Source organism: Dama dama, chromosome 30 (assembly GCF_033118175.1).
Source record: "Dama dama isolate Ldn47 chromosome 30, ASM3311817v1, whole genome shotgun sequence".
In the NCBI taxonomy this organism is placed as follows: Eukaryota; Metazoa; Chordata; class Mammalia; order Artiodactyla; family Cervidae; genus Dama; species Dama dama.
The window spans coordinates 72613187-72638073 of NC_083710.1; the positions used below are offsets into that span (position 1 = coordinate 72613187).

At 43.1% G+C, this 24887-nt stretch overlaps 1 protein-coding gene across 1 annotated transcript in view; it reads left to right on the forward strand.

Moving 5' to 3' along the window:
* Positions 1-24887, forward strand: part of LOC133049596 (ATP-binding cassette sub-family C member 4-like) — a 154704-nt gene that overhangs the window by 40113 nt on the left and 89704 nt on the right. Inside the window, 7 exon segments of the mRNA XM_061133714.1 lie at positions 2282-2371; positions 3572-3763; positions 12539-12562; positions 12565-12614; positions 12616-12639; positions 12863-12949; positions 22334-22430. Of these exon segments, the coding sequence (XP_060989697.1) occupies positions 2282-2371; positions 3572-3763; positions 12539-12562; positions 12565-12614; positions 12616-12639; positions 12863-12949; positions 22334-22430 (564 nt within the window).

Genomic DNA, 24887 nt, shown 5'->3' on the forward strand with positions numbered 1-24887 from the left:
AACTCAACATTCAAAAAACGAAGATCTGTATTGGTCATTATCTTTCTGGCTTACTTCACTCTGCATAATGGGCTCCAGTTTCATCCATCTCCTTAGAACTGATTCAAATGTATTCTTTTTAATGGCTGAGTAATATTCCATGGTGTATATGTACCACAGATTCCTTATCCATTCATCTTCTGATGGGCATCTAGGTTGCTTCCATGTCCTGGCTATTATAAACAGTGCTGCGATGAACATTGGGGTGCATGTGTCTCTTTCAGATCTGGTTTCCTCAGTGTGTATGCCCAGAAGTGGGATTGCTGGGTCATATGGCAATTCTAATTCCAGTTTTTTAAGAAATCTCCACACTGTTTTCCATAGTGGCTGTACTAGTTTGCATTCCCACCAACAGTGTAAGAGGGTTCCCTTTTCTCCACACCCTCTCCAGCATTTATTGCTTGTAGACTTTTGGATAGCAGTCATCCTGACTGGCGTGTAATGGTACCTCATTGTGATTTTGATTTGCATTTCTCTGATAATGAGTGATGTTGAGCATCTTTTCATGTGTTTGTTAGCCATCTGTATGTCTTCTTTGGAGAAATGTCTGTTTAGTTCTTTGGCCCATTTTTTGATTGGGTCATTTATTTTTCTGGAATTGAGCTTCAGGAGTTGCTTGTATATTTTTTAGATTAATCCTTTGTCTGTTGCTTCGTTTGCTATTATTTTCTCCCAATCTGAGGGCTCTAACACATAGATATGGAATTTAGAAGGATGGTAACGATAACCCTATATGCAAAACAGAAAAAGAGACACAGATGTACAGAACAGAATTTTGGACTCTGCGGGAGAAGGCGAGGGTGGGATGTTTCGAGAGAACAACATCGAAACATGTGTATTATCTAGGGTGAAACAGATCACCAGCCCAGCCTGGAACTATGAGATAGGTGCTCGGGCCTGGTGCACTGGAAAGACCCAGAGGAATCGTGTGGAGAGGGAGGTGGGAGGGGGGATCGGGATGGGGAATACATGTAAATCCATGGCTGATTCATGTCAATGTATGAAAAAAAACACTACAATATTGTAAAGTAATTAGCCTCCTACTAATAAAAATAAATGGAAAAAATTAAAAAATAAATAAAATAAAATTTCTTCCAAGACAAGAGAAAAAAAAAAAAAACAAACAAACTGAAGATCATGACATCTGGTCTCATTACCTCATGGCAAATAGATGGGGAAAAAATGGAAAGAGTGACAGCCTTTATCTTCTTGGGCTCCAAAATCACTGCAGATGGTGACTGCACCCACGAAATTAATAGATGCTCACTCCTTAAAAGAAAAGTTATGACCAACCTAGACAACATATTAAAAAGCAGAGACATTACTTAGCCAACAAAGTTTTGTACAGTCAAAGTTATGGTTTTTCCAGTAGTCATGGATGGATGTTAGAGTTGGACCAGAAAGAAGGTTAAACACCAAAGGATTGATGATTTTGAACTGTGGTGTTGGAGAAGACTCTTGAGAGTCCCTTGGACTGTAAGGAGATCAAACCAGTAAATCCTTAAGGAAATCAATCCTGAATATTCATTAGAAGTACTGCTGCTGAAGCGCCAATACTTTGGCCACCTGATGTGAAGAGCTGACTCATTAGAAAAGATCCTAATGCTGGGAAAGATTGAAGGCAGGAGGAGGAGGGGATGACAGAGGATGAGATGGTTGAATGGCGTTACTGACTCAATGGACATGAGTTTGAGTAAGTTCTGGGAGATAGTGAAGGACAGGGAAGCCTGGCATGCTGTAGTCCATATGGTCTCAAAGAGTCAGACAAGACAGAGCCACTGAAAAATATCAAAGGCATGCCAGGAACTTATGCTGCCACCTTTGGAGTTTAGTGAGATAGTTAAAGCCAAGGTTTATGATGAAAACTTATAAGTGATTAACCACCACCACCACCCCCCCGAATGTTCTATTAAGTACATTATTTTAATTATCTCAGATGTATCATTCAGTTTGCATTTAAGGCAGATACCTTGCTGTTTCTACTACTTAAATTCTGTGGGTGTCTAGAGCTATGTCCTTATGGAAATCTGATAAAAGAATGTGCCTTGTTAAAGGCAACTAAAACCGTTCAAACTCCCAAAGAGATATGTACAATTGGATATAAAGGCCTCTAGAACATAGTATCTTAAAATAGGAAGGAGAAAAGTATGAATTACATTAGCTTATCAATTTTCTGTACTTTCTGAAGTAATGTATGTTACTTTATTGAAATGTGCACATTTTTACGAAATTTAATTTGTAGGCATCAGGAACCCCAACCCTACAAGGACTTTCCTTCACTGTCAGACCCGGTGAACTATTAGCTGTGGTTGGACCTGTGGGCTCAGGAAAGGTAAGTTGTTATGCCTTTTCTCAGCTTGATGCAATACCACAGCCTCTGTTAAATCCTCAGAGTGGAGCCCAGAGCTGAGTGTGACTCAGTTTGAATCAAGTGTGTCTAGAATAGCGTCTCTCTAAGTGTGTTTCATGGACTATTAGTTTTGCAAGAAGGTTTCATGGCAAGTAAATCTTGATAAACACACGCAGAGTTTCCCTTTTTGGTGCTTCATGTTGCACAGTTGGGAACCATTGTTGGGAGTTTGGACATCTCAATAAAGGAAATTATTGATGTGATAGCTGTTCAGGATGGATGGCGACAATGGGGACTTCTTTTTGTCACAGAGGCCCCTCCAGGAAGTCTGGAGGTGGTAAAGGCTCTTCTGGGAAGCTCTGAGGATTTCCTCATGTGATTTGACTTTGTCCTGTCAGTGCACGTGTAGTGAATGTGCAGCCATGTGCTGGAGCTAAAGATACAGACATGAGCAAAACCCTGACAAGTCTGCCATCCAAAGACAACCAGATTCCAGAGTAGGACAGATATGCAGGCAGATTATCTCAGTCCAGTGTGGTGAACACACTGATGGTATAAACACAGATATGTCACTTCTGTGTGTTATAAGAGATCTGAAGGGCATGTGCACTTGCACTTAGCTTCCTGTGTTGTGAAACAATAAAATATAGAAACCTCAACGTGAGATGTGTACAGGAGAGGGTGATGATTTTCTTTGTGATGGACTTTTGCTCTTTAGATACGACTCACTTTAGAGTTCATTTAAGTAATAATTTTTGTATATATTCTTCACACATAGCTTTTTAAGAACAAGTGTTTGTCAAGTGGAGGATACCCAGATGCAGGAACAGCTGCATTAAACATCATGTGCGTGAAATACACATTCTGCTGGGCTGATTTGCTAGTTAAGAATGTTAAACATTCTTAGTTTTTGCTGAATGTGGTACTTCATTTGGGGTCTCCTCTTGGGCAGAGGAGATTGTTGTAGTATTTTATTAATATTTTTTATAAATCATTCATTTACATTGACCAGTAGTGTTATTTTCAATTGCTTTTGTCCAAACTTCAAGGGCTGTGCTTTATCCTGTTCCAAAACAAGGATTCTATTATTTATGAAGCACCAGGGTGGGGTCGGCTGTGCCGCAGGGTGTGTTCCATCCTGAGTGCACCCTATTCACTTGCCTGTGTTGCCCTCTGTTTCAGTCGTCACTGTTGAGCGCTCTGCTGGGGGAGCTGCCCCTGAGCCAGGGGAAGGTCAGCGTGCAAGGGAGGATTGCCTATGTTTCTCAGCAGCCCTGGGTGTTTCCAGGGACTGTGAGGAGTAATATTTTATTTGGGAAGAAATATGAAAAAGAACGGTATGAAGAAGTAATAAGGGCTTGTGCTTTGGAAGAGGTGAGTAATGACTTTTGAGTAGTTCCATAATTTCAAATAAGGATAAACTGGTTTAAAATAGAAGTATGGTTTGTTGAAAAATTTTTTTTTCCCCCAAAGTTTGAAACATCATTCAGTGTTGCTTAATATTTATGCTGGTCTCCTGGGTAATAATGTAGGCATATATGTTACTGTTCAATCCTGATGTCATAATGACACTCACAGAATACCCTTCTTTGGGGGGCAGATTGTTTCATTTTGTGAAGTTTCATTCACTTTTAACTTCTTAGTTTACAGTTCTGAAAATTTCTAAAATTAGAGAGCACAGTGTAATGAACCCCCATGTATCCATCCCCAGCTTCAGCCAGGTTCAGCTGGTGGCCAGTCTTGCTGAATCTCTACTCTTGCTCCCTGCCAGCCCCACCCCCCACCCCAGATTATTCTAGAGCAGATCCTAGACCTCAGATTAGTTGACCGATAAAGAGTCGGACACAACTGAGTGACTGAACTGAACTGAAATGAACTGAAAGCTTCCCTGGTGGCTCATATGATAAAGAACCTGCTTTCAGTGCAGGAGAACTGGGTTTGATTCCTGGCTTGGGAAGATTGCCTGGAGAAAGAATGTACCCACCCCAGTATTCTTGCCTGGAGAATTCTGTGAATAGAGGAGCCTGGGGGCTATAGTCCATGGAGTTGCAGAGTTAAACATGACTGAGCAACTAACACAAAAATGTTTTACTAAGAAAAGCGTTTACAAAAACACATTATTTCACCTGAAAAATAACCCAAATTCCTCAATATTATCAACCTTTTGGTCAGTATTTACCTGTTGCTAATCACTTCACTGAGAAATCTTCTTCACCATTGGTTTGAATCAGACTCCACATGAGGTCTGCCCCCTGCACTCCTCCTTTGTCCCTTTCAGTCTTCTAGGTTTCTCTCTTCACTTGGTTTTGACTTATTCTTATTTAAAGGAAATAGCATGGTTTAACATTTCTTCTTAATTCTTCCTATTTTACTGGGGGAGAGATTGTTTTCAGAAATAGCATTGAATTTTACAGAAAATGGCAAGATGAAACCCTGTGTTGGAATTTAGATAAAAATTGGTGAATGAATGGTGAAAACTGAACTTACCTGATAAGAGGATATAATTTGGCAAAAAGAAAGAAAAAACTAAATGCTGATAAATACTATATTACTCTCTTGAGTTATAAAAATCTGTGAATAATACAGTGTTGAAGGGCTTCCCCTCCCCAGGCCTATTCAGTGCAGTCTGTTCTTTTATACTGTGAGGAAAAAGCTGGGATGGGCTTTTAAAAGTATGGTATTGAAGGCTCCAAACTCACTTGGTGAGGTGTTAGTAATTTTGCTTGAACAGTGGCTTGCACATCATAGATTGTATCAGGTGAGTAGCATTTTATGATGGTATGAACAGAACATAATCACTTGTTTAATGGTCCTGTGTCTGACTCTTTGTGACCCCATGGATTATACAGTCCTTGGAATTGTCCAGGCCAAAATACTGGAGTGGGTAACAGTTCCCTTCTCCAGGGGATCTTCCCAACCAGGGATCAAACCCAGGTGGATTCTTTACCAGCTGAGCCACCAGGGAAACGCTTCTTTCTCCTGGATTGTTGTTGATGGGAGATTGCACTTCTGTGGAAATGAATTGTTACCTAGACCAAGCTCGCTCTGCTCACTACACAGTAGGCTAGTAAATCTGAGATAAGGTTTGGAGACAGTTCAGTTCAGTTCAGTCACTGACTCTTTGCAACCTCATGGACTGCAGCACACCAGGCCTCCCTATCCATCACCAACTCCCAGAGTTTACTCAAACTCATGTCCATCGAGTCGGTGATGCCATCCAACCATCTCATCTGTCGTCCCCTTCTCCTCCCACCTTAAATCTTTCCCAGCATCAGGGTCTTTTCCAATGAGTCAGTTCTTTGCATCAGGTGGCCAAAATATTGGAGTTTCAGCTTCAACATCAGTCCTTCCAATGAACACCCAGGACTGATCTCCTTTAGGATGGACTGGTTGGATCTCCTTGCAGTCCAAGGGACTCTCAAGAGTCTTCCCCAACACCACAGTTCAAAAGCATCAATTCTTCAGCACTCAGCTTTCTTTATAGTCTAACTCTCACATCCATACATGACTGCTGGAAAAACCATAGCTTTGACTAGCCAGACCGTTGTCAGCGATGTCTCTGCTTTTTAATATGCTCTCTAGGTTGGTCATAACTTTCCTTCCAAGGAGCAAGTGTCTTTTAATTTCATGGCTGCAGGCACCATCTACAGGGATTCTGGAGTCCAAAAAAAAAATAAAGTCTGTCACTGATTCCACTCTTTCCCCATCTACATGCAATGAAGTGATGGGACCAGATGCCGTTATCTTAGTTTTTGAATGTTGAGTTTTAAACCAACTTTTTCACTCTCCTCTTTCACTTTAATCAAGAGACTCTTTAGTTCTTCTCCGCTTTCTGCCATAAGGGTAGTGTCATCTGCATATCTGAAGTCATTGATATTTCTCCTAGCAATCTTGATTCCAGCTTGTGTTTCATCCAGCCTGGCATTTCTCATGAGGCACTCTGCATATAAGTTAAATAAGCAGGGTGCCAATATACAGCCTTGACATGCTCCTTTCCCTATTTGGAACCAGTCCATTGTTCCATGTCCAGTTCTAGCTGTTGCTTCTTGACCTGCATACAGATTTCTCAAGAGGTAGGTCAGGTGACCTGGTATTCCCATCTCTTTCAGAATTTTCCACAGTTTGTTGTGATCCACACAGTGAAAGGCTTTGGTATAGTCAATAAAGCAGAAGTCAATATTTTTCTGGAACTCTCTTGCTTTTTTGATGATGAATGTTGGCAATTTGATCTCTGGATCCTCTGCCTTTTCTAAATCCAGCTTCAACATCTGGATATTCACAGTTCATGTACTGTTGAAGCCTGGCTTGGAGAATTTTGAGCATTACTTTGCTAGTGTGTGAGATGAGTGCATTCAGACAAGGAAGGGACTTTATTTCGGGAGTTAGCTGCCTGAGAAGATGACAGGCTAGCACCTCAAAATAACCATTTTGTTGGGGCCTGTTTTCCAGGTTCTTTTATGGATCAGAGATAGGAGGTGAGGAAACAAAGTATAAGGCCATTTAATTCTTGCAAGTATTTCATAAAGCATCAGCCTCAGGCAGAGGGATGTGTTACTTTCACTTCCTTATAACCCTTCAGAGGTGGGCAGGATTATTGTTATTACAATAGCAAAAGCAGCAAGATAAGAGTTAACATCACAGAAAAAGATCCAGTATGAATTCAAAATTAACCCTTCCTGGTTACAGTATCAAGGAAGCAGGAGTGAACTGGATTTATATTAAATGGTGTTTGTATTGTGATGGCCCAGTGGCTAAAATTGTGCTCTCAACGCAGGGGGCATGAGTTCAATCCCTGGTCAAGAAACTAAGATCCTACATGTCACATGGCACAACCAAAAAGTAAAAAACAATAGAAAAGCAAATATTTGGACTTCACTGGTGGCTCAGATGGTAAAGGATCTGCCTGCAATGCAGGAGACCCAGGTTCAATCCCTGGGTCAGGAAGATCCCTGGAGAAGGGAATGGAATCCCCTCAAGTATTCTTGACTGGAGAATCCCATGGACAAAGGAGCCTGGTGGGCTACAGTCCCTGGAATCAAAAAAGTCAGACACAACTGAGCAACTAACACTACATTCCAAATACTACATAAGAAAAGGGGGAAGCAAGTATGAAACAGTGAGAACATAGTTCCCATTTTTTTCAGAGTGTACGTGCAAATCATTTTTCTCTCTCTCATCCATGTGTGAGAACACACATAAGAAGGTACGTAAGTTATTCTTTGTGAGTGTCCTTGATGTTAAATTCCTCATTGCTTTTTGGTAAAACTAAAACTTGGAGAATTGAAACAGCTGTCCTTAAAGTTTGGTACTCAAGTTCAGATTTGTTTCTGTACAACTCTAGACTCCATGCTTGCCCATGGTGCTGTGCTGTCTTGAAGAAGTTTAAAATAAAGAACTTTTTAAAAAGCAGATGATGCATGAAAGTGGAAAGTGGGATGTGGAGTAAACAGATCTCAGACTTTCCTCTTTAGCTTAGTCACGTCCACCTCCTGATGCCCAGATCAGACTCCAGAGACTCAGGCCAGGGTGGGGTGTTTCTTTCACGGCCTTCCCTTTCTGGTGAAGCTCAGCCCTGTCTTTCTTCCCCACATTTGAGCATCTCTTGAGAAGAGCAGATGCTGGGACAGTGTCTGCTGTTCAGCGTTTTCCCCAGGGAGCTGATGCTTTCCTGCAGCCGCGTGGGGTGACAAGAACAGTAACATGGACAGTGTCCAGGGCTTCACCCACCCTCGGAGGTCTGTGCAGCAGGCTCTGGTGGGAAGGGCCCCTGCAGGACTGGCCTGCACAGTGATTCTTCTGTATGTGATGGAACATTTATAAACATGAACTGCTCTCCTGTTCTCTGTGTGGTTGGGACATAGCATCGGGGCCCCTTGTGCCCATTCCCTCCTTGGCAGGAAGGAAGGCCCAGGGTGGAGGAGAAGCTGAGAGGGAGTCCTGGCCTCAGTTCATCACTTGCTCACTATCACTTTGGACACATCCTGTTACCTGCCTGGCCCTCTGACATTTCTGCAGCAATGTAAGGACCATGAATCAGAGGGTTTCCAAGAGGTTTTATTGCTGCTTTGAAATGTTGTCTATGACTGTGATTAGCAACTAGCAAGGGGTCAGCAATGTCTTTGCAACACCTGGGAACCACTTAATGAGTTACAATCCTCTGCTTATCTCCTTGTGGAATCCACGTGTCAGTGGATGGACATAAGATAGTCTCAGAATAGTAGTGTCTTAAGAGTTATTTTGGCCTGAATATACAGAGACTACATGTGCAATGGAAAAGGCTTAATCTTTGAAGAGAAACAGTCCTCCATAGTAGCTCCAGGTGTTTATCTCAGTTTCTTCATTATTAAGTGGGGGAGGGGTGGGATTACTGTAAAGGCCACAGGCCATGCCTGTGAAATGCTTTCAGTTAATGGTAGTCATTGTCACTATTATAGCCTATTTCTCTTCATTCATCCATACTTAAATACATATACATATAATAAAGATTTCTCCTTACATTTCTCCCTATGCCCATTTCTGCCTAATTTTGGAGGACAAATAGGTTTTAAAAAAAGCAACATTTTTTTTTTTATATTACATATGTTAATAACACCTAATGTATTAAACTAGATCTAACTGAAGTAAAAGGTCAGTTTTCAGTCAAATCCCAAAGAAAGGCAATGCCAAAGAATGTTCAAACTACCACACAGTTGTACTCGTCTCACATGCTAGTAAAGTAATGCTCAAAATTTTCCAAGCCAGGCTTCAACAGTACATGAACTGTGAACTTCCAGATATTTAAGCTGGGTTTCAAAAAGGCAGAAGAACCAGAGATAAAATTGCCAATATCTGTTGGATCATAGAAAAAGCAAGAGAGTTCCAGAAAAACATCTACTTCTGCTTTGTGGACTATACCAAAGCCTTTCACTGTGTGGATCACAACAAACTGGAAAATTCTGAAAGAGATGGGAATACCAGGTCACCTGACCTGCCTTTTGAGAAATCTGTATGCAGGTCAAGAAGCAACAGCTAGAACTGGACATGGAACAATGGACTGGTTCCAAATAGGGAAAGGAGCATGTCAAGGCTGTATATTGGCACCCTGCTTATTTAACTTATATGCAGAGTGCCTCATGAGAAATGCCAGGCTGGATGAAACACAAGCTGGAATCAAGATTGCCAGGAGAAATATCAATGACTTCAGATATGCAGATGACACCACCCTTATGGCAGAAAGTGAAGAAGAACTAATGAGCCTCTTGATGAAAGTGAAAGAGAAAAGTGAAAAAGTTGGCTTAAAACTCAACATTCAAAAACTAAGATTATGGCATCCAGTCCCATCACTTCATGGCAAATAGATGGGGAAACAATGGAAACAGTGACAGACTTTATTTTTAGGGGGTTCCAAAATCACTGTAGATGGTGACTGCAGCCATGAAATTAAAAGATGCTTGCTCCTTGGAAGAAAAGCTATGACCAACCTAGACAGCATATTAAAAAGCAGAGACATTACTTTGCTGACAAAGTTCTGTCTAGTAAAAGCTATGGTTTTTCCAGCAGTCATGTATGGATGTGAGAGTTGGACTACAAAAAAGCTGAGTGCCAAAGAATTGATGCTTTTGAACTGAGGTGTTGGAGAAGACTCTTGAGAGTCCCTTGGACTGCAAGGAGATACAACCAGTCCATCCTAAAGGAAATCAGTCTTGAATATTCATTGGAAGGACTGGTGCTGAAGCTGGAACTCCAATACTTTGGCCACCTGATGCAAAGAACTGACTCTGGAAAAGACCCTGATGCTGGGAAAGATTAGGGCAAGAGGAGAAGGGAACAACAGAGGATGAGATGGTTGGATGGCATCACCGACTCGATGGACATGAGTTTGAGTAAACTCCAGGAGTTGGTGATGGACATGGAAGCCTGGTGTGCTGCAGTCCATGGGGTCACAAAGAGTAGGACATGACTGAGCAACTGAAGTGAGCAACTGAGCAACTCAATAAACCTCTGAGTTCATTGAGCTGAAGACTTTTCTGTAAGAAAGTGGGGAGATATGAAGTAATCACATTTGCACCATCAATTCAGGCTGATGACATAACTCTGAAGTCCAGGAGTCAGAAGGCTCAAGGATTGAGTCTCAGTTTCTCTCTTTACTAGGAGTGTGATCAGTCACCAATAGGAAGTTATCAAATCCTGTCCTTTTTTTCATTTATGGAGAGTGTTCATACACTTCTTTATATTCTCACAGCATCCTTAAGTTTAGTCACTCTTGTTTCTGCAGCATGTTCTATAGAAGAGGGAAGTGAGACCTAGGGAGATCAAAGGACTTGTTTATCATGGAGACCCAGTGTGCCACTTGCTTCCTCCCCAAATTTGCTAAAGTAGAGACAAAGAAATGGGTGCTGCTTTGTCTATGCCAGGGTTTGTCCAGTGATAATTATAGGTAGTCTAAAATTTCTAATATAATAACTGTGTAACTTAAACCTAATTGTTATCTTGTGATTTTGGTGATGTTCTTGTCATTTTTTTTTTTAATTTCACCAGGTACTCTGGAGAAAATAGACTGAATTTTCTATTTATTTCTTAAGTAATATTCAAATAAAACTCGTGATAGATTCCCTGATCCTCAAATCAAAGCTTTATATCCTTCTTTGTTTTCTGCTTCCACAGGCAAGCATCTACTTGGTTTAGCTGATCTGTTTGGTGTCCCTTGAGTACACTGTTTCCCTTTGGTTTTTCTTGCCCAGCTTGTTTTGTGTGTGTGTGTGCACTCACGTTTATTGTATAGCTTTTGTCTGTTGCTTTATGACTTGCCTTAAGTATCACTGTGAAAACACAGATCAGGTGTTATTACTTCTCTGAAAGTGGAAAGGGGAGACCAAGATCAGCAAAACTGGTAATTTAAGATAAAATAAATACTGTGCCTTCACCAGCCTGGGCCACCAGCTCTCACACCTGTATCTCTAGCACCGACCTTCATACCTGCATGTACAACTGCAGCATGACATCACTGAGAGGTCATCTCAGCTTGTCCATGAGCAGAATCCCCTAAACCTGCATCCAACATCTTCCCCAACTCAGTAAATTGAGACCCTATCCTTCCCCTTCCTCATGTCCCAGACACCACCTCTTCTCTTATGACCGATGCTTATCCTCACAGCAGGTCTTACAGACTCCACCATCCAACTAGGTCTGGAATGTGACCCTGTCACTCCATTCCTGCTGCTCCCACTCTGGTTCTGACTGTGGTCATCTCTCACCTCGATTATTCCAGTAGCCTCCTCATTTGTATCCACCCTCACTCATTGCCCCTGTCTGTTTTCCATAAAGCACAGGTGTGATTCCTTAAAAACTTCAGACCAGATCCATCACCCACCTCCACCTTTTACTGGAGTGACCCCAGGCTCCTCCTCCTCTGTCTCCGCCCTCACCCCCTCATTCTTACTTTGCTCTCCTGTGTCCTTGCTTGTCCTGAACCCCTTGGGCATTCCGCCCCTGCACCCACCCCTCCCTCTGTGAGGAGCAGCCTCTCCAGGTCTGCCTGAGCACCACCCCCATATCTGCTCACACCCCTTCTGAGCAGAGCCCTCACACCCCAGTGTGGACTCACTTCCCCCCTTCACTCTCCATCCCCCTGAGTCGGCTTCCTTTTCCTTCTCATCCTTAGTACTTGCACTCAGGTTAATTTTCCATATCATCATCTCCTACCACGTAAAGAAACTCTGGGACTTTGTTTCCAGTGGCTGAATTAATTGTGCCCAGAACAATGCCTGGTGTGTAGTCAATCCTCAATAAATATCTATTAAAATGGTCAAATGCATAAATGCTGTGAAAAACTACAGAATGAAAACAAATGAGAAACCCTAAGAGGCTTTTTTTTGCTGTTGTTATTCAAGGTTATAGTTTAGTCGCTATGAAACATTCCCATTGCTCTTCATCAAATACTTGTATGAAGAACTGATGCTAAAGGATTAGGATGATGGGAATTCCCTGGTGGTTCGGTGGTTAGGACTTTGTGCTCTCCTGACTGAGAATGTGGGTTCAGTCCCTTATCAAAGAACTAAGATCCCACAAGCTACACGGTGTGGCTAAAAAAAAAAAAAAAAAAAAAATAGGATGAGAGGAGGAGAATACATCCTAAATCTTTTCTTTTTTCCCTTTTCTATCTCCATACAGGATTTGCAGCTTCTGCAGGATGGTTTATTTCACATCTAACTGTGACAGGAGATGGAGGAACCCCGCTGAGTGCAGGACAAAGCCCGGGTCAGCCTCGCCAGGTAAATGGGGTTTCAGTTGCCGTCCTGCCCCTCCTCCTCCATGGCTCCTAGTGGACGTGAGCACACAGACCCCGCTCACCGGGTGGGCCTGTTTGAAGCAGGGTCTTGCTCCTTCCCCTGGGCTCCTGGAACGAACATGGAATTGTTGGACGCTGTCATGATTCAGGGCTGAGACCCAGGGAGTGTGAAGTGTTTTCTCCTGACATCTCTCTATGTTTTCTAGAGCCGTGTATCAGGATGCGGACATCTACCTCCTGGACGATCCACTCAGCGCGGTGGACACGGTGGTCAGCAGGCACTTGTTCGAACAGTGAGTTTGCGCCTGTTTTCTATGATCTCTGCCTTCCAGGCACCTGTAGAGAGAAATCAGAGAGGACAACTCAGGAAATCCTTTGTGCTTTAGGAGTCTTAGCTCGCTCTGCCCTGGTGTTCCTCCCTCCCCTCTCTTCCCTCCACAGAAGATCCATCGTAGAGAAGTTTTGCATCATGATGAGGTCAGGACAGGAACATACAGAAGGTGCTTCCAGTGTGTGGAGGAGACTGGGGTCTGTGCTTTAGGGAGTCGGGGATAGATGGCAGATTCCCCCATGACTTGCAGTTGATGTTTCCAGACTCCAGGGATAAGAAGGATGATGTAAAATGTTTAAATCAGAGAATAGGCCCTGGGAACCTGATAACTGAATGCCAATCATTTCCCTCCATTATGTGTTGAAGACACAATAGAAGTGAAGTTTTCAGTACCAACATAGGGCTTCCATAGAAAGACTGTTGGTTTATTAATCTGTTGGTTTGGAAATACTTAATAAAGTCTAGAATTTACAAATGGTTTATTTCACATCTGAGTATGACTCAATTACTTAACACTGTTTCATGGATTCTTACTAGAATTAATACTTAGACCCTCATGTAGGGTTACCTTGAATTTGAAACTCGGTATCTTAGTTGAAGTCCTGACTCTCACTTTGTTTCTAGAATTTGTTGTCAGTGGTGCTTTCTTGGCCACAGAACTCCTGAAGGATAACAGCTCTGATGCCTCTCTGTCCTAACACATGCTGACCAAGGCCTCTGGTGGAGTCTATACTGGCCTCTTTAAAAGCCTCATGAATTCGCTCTTTCTGAAGCATCCTCCACATCTACCCCACAGTTAGTTCTCTTGCTGTTGTTCACCTTGTTAAAGCCAATGAGCCTTCCAGCTGCACTTATTAACACCCTGCTGTGTGCACTGAGTTAGATGCCCTTACAGATGTTCCTACAGAAAACCTCTTAGTTTACAAGGAGGACAGTGAGCTAGGAGAGGGGAAGGACCACACTGGACCGAATAAGGGAGACTAGGACGCCCAGCTCTCATTCCTGCCTCTGAGGAACCTGTCTCTACGTGGAGCTTGTTAAAACAGATGCCTGGGAAAAGGTCAGCAGAGTCAAGCTTTAGAGAGTTTCGATACAGGGTGGGAAATACTAAGTGGAAGTGGCAGCTGGAGGCTTTCACTGAAGTTGGAAAGCTCCCTGTGCCCGGGGCTGGGCGGGCAGTGCCCTGGGGGCCTGCAGGCTGGGCAGGTGTGTGGAGGCTGAGAAGAGGACCCCGTTCTTTTGGGGAAGGAAGAGTAGAAGCTCAGGTGTGGTGGGAGGAGGAAGCAGGACTGTGAGGAGCACAGCAGGCACGTCCTCGCCTGGAGGAGGTGGGGTACTCAGCAGAGAGAAGCTGTTTGGGAATTCTCACTGTCAGGTCCTGTGTTAGTTGCTGGGGCTGCATATATTCAGGCTGCTCTCACAGGAGACCAGCGCCTGGATGGCTTAAAAATAATGGAAGTTTATCTCTCTCAGTTCTGGAGGCTGAGAAAGTCCAAGTCACGGTGCTGACAGATTTAGCGTCTGGTGAGGGTCTGATTCCTGTGTCCTCACATGGTAGAAGGGTGAGGGAGCCCTGTGGTTCCTTTTATCAGGACACTAATCCCTTTCATGGAGGCTCCACCCTCATGACCTGATCACCTCCTGATGGCTCCGCCTCCTAATACCAACACACGGGGGATTAGGTTTTAATGCATGAATTTTGAGGACAAAAGCATTCAGTCTATAGCAAAGTGTCACAGATAGAGGTGTTTAGAGAACAGAAATTAATTTTCTCACAGTTCTTGAGGCTGGAAGTTCAGGGTGTGGGCAGCTTTGGTTTCTGCTGAGAACACTCTCCTTGGCTACTGGTGGCATCCACGTTGCTGTGTCCTTACATGATCTTTCCTCTGTCCTTGAGCACCCCTGTGTCTCTGTTCATTTTTTGTGTTTTTTTATAAGTTTTTATTGAAATAAAGTTGATTTACAGTATTGTGTTAATTTCTTTGTACAGCAAACTGACTCAGTTATACACATATATACATTCTTTTTAATATTCTTTCATTATGGTTTATCTCAGGATATTGAATATAGTTCTCTTTACTATACCATAGGACCTTGTTGTCTGTCCATTATATACATAATAGTTTGCATCTGATAACCCCAAATTCCCAGTCCATCTCTCCCCCAAACCCCCTCCATCCATACAACTCCAAGTCTGTTCACTAGTCTGTGAGTCTGTTTCTGTTTTGTAGATAGGTTCATTTTTGCCATATTTTACATTCCACATGTAAGTGATATATGATATTTGTCTTTCTCTTTCTGGCTTACTTCACTTAGTATGATAAAGTCTATGTCCATCCACATTTTTGCAAATGGTATTCTTTCTTTCTTTTTTTTCTATGGCTAACTGGTATTGCATTGTCTATATGTATCATATCTTCTTTATCCATTCATTTTTCTATGGACATTAGGTTATTTCCATGTTTCGGCTATTGTGAATAGTTTTGCTATGAACATAGGGATGCATGTGTCTTTTTGATTTATAGTTTCCTCCAGATATATGCTCAGGAGTGGGATTACTGGATTATAAGGTAATTCTGTTTTTAGTTTTCTGAGGAACCTCCATAATCTTTTCCATAATGCCTGCAACAGCTGACATTCCCCAGCAGTGTAGGAGGATTCCCTTTACTCCATTCCCCCCCAGCAACTGTTATTTTAATAAAGACCATTCTGACTGGTGTGAGGTGATATACCTCATTGTAGTTTTGATTTGCATTTCTCTAATTCAAAATGGTGAGCTTCTTTCCATGTGACTATTGGCCATCTTGATGAAAGTGAAAGAGGAGAGTGAAAAAGTTGGCTTAAAGCTTAACATTCAGAAAGCTAAGATCATGGCATCTGGTCCCATCACTTCATGCAAATAGATGGGGAAACAGTAGAAACAGTGGCTGACTTTATTTTTCTGGGCTCCAAAATCACTGCAGATGGTGACTTCAGCAGTGAAATTAAAAGATGCTTACTCCTTGGAAGGAAAGTTATAACCAACCTAGACAGCATATTAAAAAGCAGAGACATTACTTTGTCAACAAAGGTCCGTCTAGTCAAGGCTATGGTTTCTCCAGTGGTCATGTGTGGATATGAGTTGGACTATAAAGAGAGCTGAGCACCAAAGAATTGATGCTTTTGAACTGTGGTATTGGAGAAGACTCTTGAGAGTCCCTTGGACTGCAAGGAGATCCAGTCAGTCCATCCTAAAGGAGATCAGTCCTGGGTGTTCATTGGAAGGACTGATGTTGAAGCTGAAACTCCAATACTTTGGCCACCTGATGCGAAGAGCTGACTCATTGGAAAAGACTCTGATGCTGGGAAAGATTGAGGGCAGGAGGAGAAGGGGACAACAGAGGATGAGATGGTTGGATGGCATCACCGACTCTATGGACATGGGTTTGGGTGGACTCCAGGAGTTGGTGATGGACTGGGAGGCCTGGCATGCTGCAGTTCATGGGGTCACAAAGAATTGGACATGACTGAGTGACTGAACTGAACTGAATTGGCCACATGTATGTGCCCTTGGTTGAAACATCTATTTAGTTCTTCTGCCCATTTTTTGATTGGATTTTTTGTAGTTGTTGTTGAGCTGTTTGTGTATTTGAAAATTAAGCCCTTGTTGGTCACATCATTTGTAGTATTTTCTCCCATTCTGTAGTTTGTCTCTTCACTGTGTTTATGGTTTCCTTTACTATGCAAAAGCTTGTAAGTTTGATTATGTCCTGTTTGTTTATTTTTTTAATTAAAAAATATTTATTTATGTCTGTGCTGGCTCTTTGTTGCTGTGGGGCTTTCTCTCTAGCTGTGATGAGCAGGGACTTCTCTCTAGTTGCAGTGTGTGGGTTTCTCATTTCAGTGGCTCCTCTTGAGCAGAGCACTGGCTCTAGGGTGTGTGGGCTCAGTAGTTGAGGCTCCTGGGCCCCAGAGCACAGGCCCAGTAGTTGTGGTGCATGGATTTAGTTGCTCCATGGCATGTGGGATCCTCTAGGACCAGAGATCAAACCCATGTCTCCTGCATTGGCACACGGGTTCTTTACCAGTGTGCCACCAGACAAGCCCCTGTTTGTATATTTTTACTTATATTTCTATTGCCTTAGGAGACTGACCTAAGGAAACATTGGTATAATTAATGCAGAGAATGTATTGCCTCTAATCTCTTCTAGAGTTTTATGGTGTCACATCTTATGATTAAGTCTTTAAGCCATTTTGAATTTATTTTTGTGCATGGTGAGGGGGTGTGTTCTAACCTCACTGATTTACATGCCTGTGTCTCTGTCCTTGTGCCTTAGTCTCCTCTTCATCTAAGCACACCAGTCAGATTAGATTAGGTCCAGTATAACTAAGGGTAATGATTACCTTTTAAAAGTTCCTGTCAGTGAATTCGACGGTACTGATGGTTAAAAGTGTCAAGTGAATCTGAGGGGACATGATTGATTTATAGGTCCTGAATAGCAAAGTAGAGACTTCAGCAGAGTCCAGTGTGTGAGAGCGAGACATGTGAGGAGCTCTGAGCTCTGGACATGAGGAGGTGGGATTCCATGTCCTCTAAGCAGGGATCGTTAGTCTTTGGTGGAACTTGCCCAAATTTTACATGTGCTCAGTGTTAAGGTGATGAAAGAGTCATGGAGATGGATGATGGTGATGGCTGCACAACTATGTGAATGTACTTAATGCCACTGGCCTGTATGCTTAAAATTGTTAAAATGGTAAATTTCATGTTAGGTATATTGTAACACACATACAAACCTGCATAGTAGCACAGAATCTTTGAGAATGAGAGAACAGGGCAGATGACACATGGCTTGGCCTCCAGCTCTCTGCTCTGACCTCCCTTTCCCACCCTCTCCTGTTAATAACTTGATGAATTTTCCCTCAGAGAAGTTCCTTGTGTCTTGTCGTGACTTCAGTGACAGGAGCTTGTCCTGTGCAGGGATTCCCCACCCTCACCCTCCTGGCATCATGAGTATCTCAGCCTCCTTGTTCCCAGCACCCCAACCTGAGCTCATAAATGTGTGTCACCCCATCTTGTGAGCATATGCACAAGTTCTCCATCAGGGCAGGAACAGATTCTGCTGGATGTTGCATCTGTGTCACAGGGGAAGGCAATTGGTGTCAGATATAGTGTGCTGATCACAGAAGTTCTCCTGAGTTCTTTTTCGAACACAGGAGATATTTATAAAATCCTTTCAAATATTTTGGGTGCACCACTTTGGATATATATTTGATAGAAGCAGGCTTAAGACTATTGTTTGCTAATCAGAACCACATTCTCTAGGGAGACTTAAAGCAAAAGCAGAGAGCATGAAAGCAAATTAGGAAATCACTCAGCAGCAACTGGAGGGTGTTTTCAAGTTAGAGAGTTGGATGGAACAATATGCTGTGAGATATGGTGGTCACGTGGAAGCTTAGTCATGTGAAGGGTTTTGTATTAAAAATGAATGAATAATACTTTTACTTATGACTAGCAGATTCCTTCAGTCATGAAGGAAGATCATTAAGGTTCATGAGATTTACAGTATGCTGTGAACACTAAATGAGTTCTGTCACCCACAGAAGGTGAGGGGCCTTAGGTGAACCAATGCTGTCTCACCTGTGTCCAGCCATGGATCTGGTCCTGGTTCAGCTCCACATCCCAGACCTCCACCTCCTGCATTATCACGTCTTCAGTTCTGTCCTGATCAGATTCCCACACTGCTGTCTACACAGCTCACTCTCCTGCTCCAGCCCTTCACAGACCCCTCTTCACAATCAGGAAGCAGCTCCAGGTCCTCAGACAGAGAATAGGCTTCTTTGCTGTCTGTCCCCATCAGCCTTTCCAGCTCATCCCCACACCAACTCGGTATCCAGCTGTGCTGGCTCTGTGGGGGTCCTTTCTCACCCTGTCTGTCTGTGCACACTGGTCCCTCTATCCCAGAGCCAGGGAGCAGTGCACAGGACACAGGACGGTGGGCCCTGCCATTCTTTCCTACTCCTCCAGGGGGCGGCCATGCCCTCTGTCTTCCCACAGCCCTCAGTGGGTGCCCTTGACCATTTATGAGTCCCCTCTACCCACCCCCAAGCTGTGAATGCAGGAAAGTGCCTCAGCCCAGAGTGTTCAGTCCTGACCCCTGCACCTGCTGTGTCTTCTTCCAAGATGTTTCCCCAGAGAGTCTCAGGGCTCCCATGTCTCCACATCTAAGACAGCAGGCCCCCTTGGTTTTTCTTTAGAGCACAGGTCACAGCCAAATAGTGCATTTTCTATACTTGTTCAGTGTGTCCTCTACATGGTGCAGAGCATTATCTTCTTTTTTTTTAAATTAATTAATTTATTTTACTTTACAATATTATATTGGTTTTGCCATACATTGACTTGAATCCTCCATGGGTGTACATGTGCTCCCCATCCTGAAGCCCCCTCCCACCTCCCTCCCCATCCCATCCCTATGGGTCATCCCAGTGCACTAGCCCTGAGCACCCTGTCTCATGCATCAAACCTTGACTGGCAATTCGTTTCACATATGATAATTTACATGTTTCAAAGCCATTCTCCCTTATCATCCCACCCTCGCCTTCTCCCACTGAGTCCAATACATCTGTGTCTGTTCAATACATCTGTGTCTCTTTTGCTGTCTCACATAGAGGGTTATCATTACCATCTTTCTAAATTCCATATATGTGCATTATTATACTGTATTGGTGTTTTTCTTTCTGGCTTACTTCACTCTGTATAATAGGCTCCAGTTTCATCCACCTCATTAGAACTGATTCGAATGTATTCTTTTTAATGGCCGAGAAATATTCCATTGTGTATATGTACCACAGCTTTCTTATCTATTCATCTGCTGATGGGCATCTAGGTTGTTTCCATGTCCTGGCTATTATAAACAGTGCTGTGATGAACATTGGGGTAGACACGTCTCTTTCAATTCTGGTTTCCTCAGTGTGTATGCCCAGCAGTGGAATTGCTGAGTCATATGGCAGTTCTATTTCCAGTTTTTTAAGGAATCTCCACACTATTCTCCATATTGGCTGTACTAGCTTGCATTCCCACCAACAGTGTAAGAGGGTTCCCTTTTCTCCACACCCTCTCCAGCATTTATTGCTTATAGACTTTTGGATAGCAGCCATTCTGACTGATGTGAAGTGGTACCTCACTGTGGTTTTGATTTGCATTTCCCTGATAATGAGTGATGTTGAGAATCTTTTCATGTGTGTGTTAGCCATCTGTATGTCTATATTCTATCTTGACCTGTGGGTGGATCCTCAGCACTTAGGACGGTGCCTGGCTCCTCAGCTAACCTCTCCCGATTGAATGAATGGAGGTGGGGCCTCTGTCTCATTTGTGTCCCCTCCAACAAGGGATGTGTCCTCTCTTAAGGTAAAAGTGAAAGTCACTCAGTCATGTCCGACTCTTTGCAAGCCCATGGACTATACAGTCCATGGAATTCTCCAGGCCAGAATATTGAAGTGGGTGGCTTTTCCCTTCTCCAGGGGATCTTCCCAACCCAGGGATCAAACCAAGGTCTCTTGCATTGCAGGCAGTTTTTTTTTACCAACTGAGCTATCAGGGGCCAGTCCTTATATATGATTATATGTGGGATTATAGGATTAACACAGCCTTTATATTGGAATAACAGCTAAACAACTGGTTGCTGACTCAGTAATTTCTATGTCATGACTTGGAAATCTTTACTCTAAAAACTTGGAAAATAGTGTATTTTCCTAATGATTTGGATAAAAGCATTTTTTAGGAAAAAATATAAAGCCATCAACTGATCACTTTCTTGTAATGATTTACGTTATCTCACCTGTGATGGACTGTTAAGAAAACATTTAAAAACTTTTGTGTTGGTTGGACATAACAGCCCATTGGATTTGATTAACATCCACCTTCAGAGACTACTGGCAGGTAATTATGAATTAAGGAGAAAAATTTCTATTTAAATGCTTTAGTACTATATCTGAAAAAAAGTGTTAGTCAAGAAACCTAGTATGAATGCTGAACTAACACATGTTAAAGAGTAAAAATGAATCCTTTTGGACTTAATGAAGTGATGGTGTATGTGTATACATCCTGGAGTCTTGCTTCTAATCACAGACCCAGTGTCCAGAGTGTCCCTTTAGGACTCTTCTGTCCTGAGTCCAAAGCACTTGACCATTTGTGGTTAGGAAGGAGTGGAGAAAAGGACTGATGTTCACTGAGCGTATTGGTGGTTTGATTTCTTAGAAGGTATGGATGAGTTGTCATTGATGTTGTTCTGAGATGGAGAAACTGAGATTTACTCTCTTGTCCAACATTATCAGGCTCCTGAGAGGGACTGAGCTGCAGTCTGCTGCCTTCAGACTCTCCTGACTCACTCACAGGCTGAGTTCTGGCCCAGGTTCTTGAGATTTACTCTGCAAGGGGGCTCAGGCTCTCAGAGTACCTGCCTGGAAACCTGCCCATGGTCACCAGGGCCCCAGACCTGGACACTCGCTTTCCTAGAGGGGCTGTGGACCCTTTGGGGTTAGACTGGGGCTGAGTTATTAGGGGTCTGCATTTAAAATGTAGGAGCAGGATTTTTTTTTTTCTGTAAAAAAAAATTTAAGGTTGAATAGTAAGGGGGATCTTGACTATAGAGAACTGGCACGTGCTCTGAGACTTTGGGTGATTTCCACTGTGATTCGGGCCATTTGGAATACGTTCATTTTATTTTCATATTTGGAAAGTGTTCAGTCCTAATGGAAGAAGACTTGCTTTCTGGATGGAACTGAGAATATTGCAGAAACTAATGGAGGCCACGCTGGCATTCATTTTTTATCTAATGTTCTTTGGGAACAAGTGTCTAGCAAATGCACTGTGGCAAAGATTACCAAAAATCTTAGTTTTTGTTGTTGTTGTTGTTAATATTTACATCATTAATTATAATTACATAGAAAGGTGTCTAAGAATGTACACATTTTTATATGACATAGATCCCTCTCCTCCCATTCCTACATAGCAATAAAATAGTATTTTAGTTCAGTAGAACTTCAGAATCTCAGTATTAGTTGTTTTTATTTATGAAACATGTAAATAATTGTTAAGCTGAGTTTTAGAAAAAAACCTTAGCTGTTGGTGCCTCCTTCACTAGACTGCTTTTTTAAGCAGAGTTAGATTCAAATTTGCTGCTGATAAATTTAAGAACCTAATTGGATTAACTGATTTATGTTTATTTAATATTTATTATTGATTTGGCATTTAAACTGCAGATCTTTGACTGCTGTGTAGTCTTTGTCTTTTTCTTTTCAAAATATAAGTTTCCAGTTTGAAGTACCCCCATTAATGTGCTTTTGCATACTGTACCTTTTACCTTTGTAGGTGTATTCGTCAGGCCATGCAGGAGAAGATCATGATCTTTGTGACTCATCAGTTGCAGTACCTAGAAGATGCAAGTCAGATTCTGATACTGAAAGATGTAAGTAGTTTCTAGAAGTCTGTGGAATTGCTAGCACTCAAGTGTGTTGAAGGACAGACATCCCCACAAGTCACTCTCCTGGCATTCATGGTAAACACCCTCTTCTCCCTGAGTTTTATGTCCCCTTCTGCTCAGAGCTGCTGTTCATGCCTTGGAGGATGAATCCAAAGACCTGTAGCCAACCAGGCTTTTCTGTTCATGGGATTTCCCGGGCGAGAATACTGGAGGGGGTTGCCATGTCCTCCTCCAGGGGATCTTCCCAACCCCGGAACTAAAACTGAGTCTCTTACCATTGAACACTATCTCATTGACAGGTAGATTCTTTACCACTAGTGCCACTTGGAAAGCCCAGAAATATCACTACTATACTCTAAGCCTACACTCTAGGGCTTCTCTTGTGGCTTAGCTGGTAAGGAATCTGCCTGTAGTATGGGAGACCTGGGTTCAATCCCTGGGTTGGGATGATCCCCTGGAGAAGGGAAGGGAAAGGCTACCCACTCCAGTATTCTGGCCTGGAGAATGCCATGGACTGTATAGTCCATGGGGTCACAAAGAGTCAGACATGACTGACTTTCACTTTCTTTCAAACTCTAGGCTGCATAAAACCTAGGTTACCGAATCATCACTCTTCTAATGAAATCTGTTAAGTGTAATGCTGTAATTTTATTTAGATTTTTTTTTTATTTTCTTATTCCATGACTTAAGGCAAAGTTTATTACTTAGAAATTAGAGATACTTAGATCTGTTTGTATCCACGTGATTGTCATATAGTTTGCCTCAAGAGCATCTACCATTAACACGAGAAGTGAGGTTGGGTAGCTGAGCATCCGGGTCAGAGATGCCCACTCTGCTGGTGTCTCCAGTTGCTGGTCTCCCTGCCCAGGTCTCTATATGCCTGATACGTATGGGAGCCTGTGCAGCAGGAGGACAAGGCCCTGCCCTCATGGGGCTCCTGTTCTTACGGGGAGGATGTGACAGAGAGAGGTGGACTGACATCCTGGCTGCCTCCCTGATGAGCTGGTGCCTCATGGGGTCTGAGTGACATGAAGGTGGGGACCACGCAGTCACCTGGGGGAGGCGGGGTCTGAGGCAGGGGGTCCTAAGGAAGGAGCTGACCTGACAGGTTGAAGGAACGGCAGGAAGACCAGCGTGTCTGAATAGAGTGAGCAGGGATATGGGAGGGAGCTGGTCTCTGAGCTGTGGGCCTGGAAGTAGGATGGAAAGCTTAGACGGTCCATAGAAGAGGAGGGATGTGGTCTGATGTAGGAGTTAAGAGATTCCTCTGATGGTCACTGGAGGGGGGACAGCAGAAGCAGTGACAAGTCTTAGTAAAGCTGAGGAGATAGAAGTGTGAGTTCAGGCTAGAGTATCAGTTTCGAGAGCTGTCCTAACCAAGTACTGCAAACTGGGTGACTTAAAACAACAGAAGTTTATCATCTCCCTGTTCTGGAGGCTTCAGGTCCCACATCTAGGTGCTGGCAGGGCTGTGCTCTCCTGAAGGCTCCAGGGGAGAATCCTTTCTTCCAGCCTCTGGTGTTCACGGGCCTTCCTTGGTGTTCCTTGACTTCCAGCTGCAGCACTGTGGTTTCTGCCTCTGATGTCACATGGCCATTGTCCCCGTGTCTGGGTCTCTTCTCATAAGAACATCAGTCTTATTGGAGATAACACTGCTCCAGTATGACCTCTTCTTAACTTGATTACATCTGCAAAGATCCTGTTTCCAAATAAGGTCATGTTCATAGGTGTCATGTTTGAACTTCTCTTTTTGAGGAGGGGGCACCATCCAACCCACAACTCCTAGCATGACTGGGGGTGGTGTGGAGATTAGTGAGAAGTTTATAGACTTGATGGTTGTTTAATGCTTCACTTAACCTAGGCTTTTTTACTTCTAGATCTCAGCACCTTTGTTGTTAACCCCTGAGTGCTCCACAGGCCCTTGGTCAGATCCCTGACTTCTGAAATGAATCTCTGCTCCAAGAAAGACTATAAAAATACAGAACCCCTGCCTCTCTGAAAGCAGTTCCATATGTCAACTCTTTCTCCACTCCTCTAGAAGAGGCTAAGGTTCGCAAGGTTGAGAGCAGTTGATTTCATGTTCAGAGGGGGTGATTCTAGTGTGTAAACCGCAGTGTTGATATTGACCCACTGAGCACAGGATCAGTGGGCAGGAGAATAATCTATTTAGCCAGTCCCTAGATGTTTTGGGGCCCCCTTATTGCTTCCTTTCAGGACACTACCTACAACTTTAGTATTAACAAAACAACTATTTGTCCACTGGTGAGCACTCCTGGATGAGTTGGGGACCATCCTCACTGTTTGTCTGGTTCCTCTCTCACAGCAGAGAGGGGATGGCTGCCCCCTTATCCCTTCGGAATTGTCAGTGCTTGACTGCTGAGAGAAATTGCTGTCTTTGTACTACCAGTCATTTCATTGTGCATATTATAGATTTGATGTGGG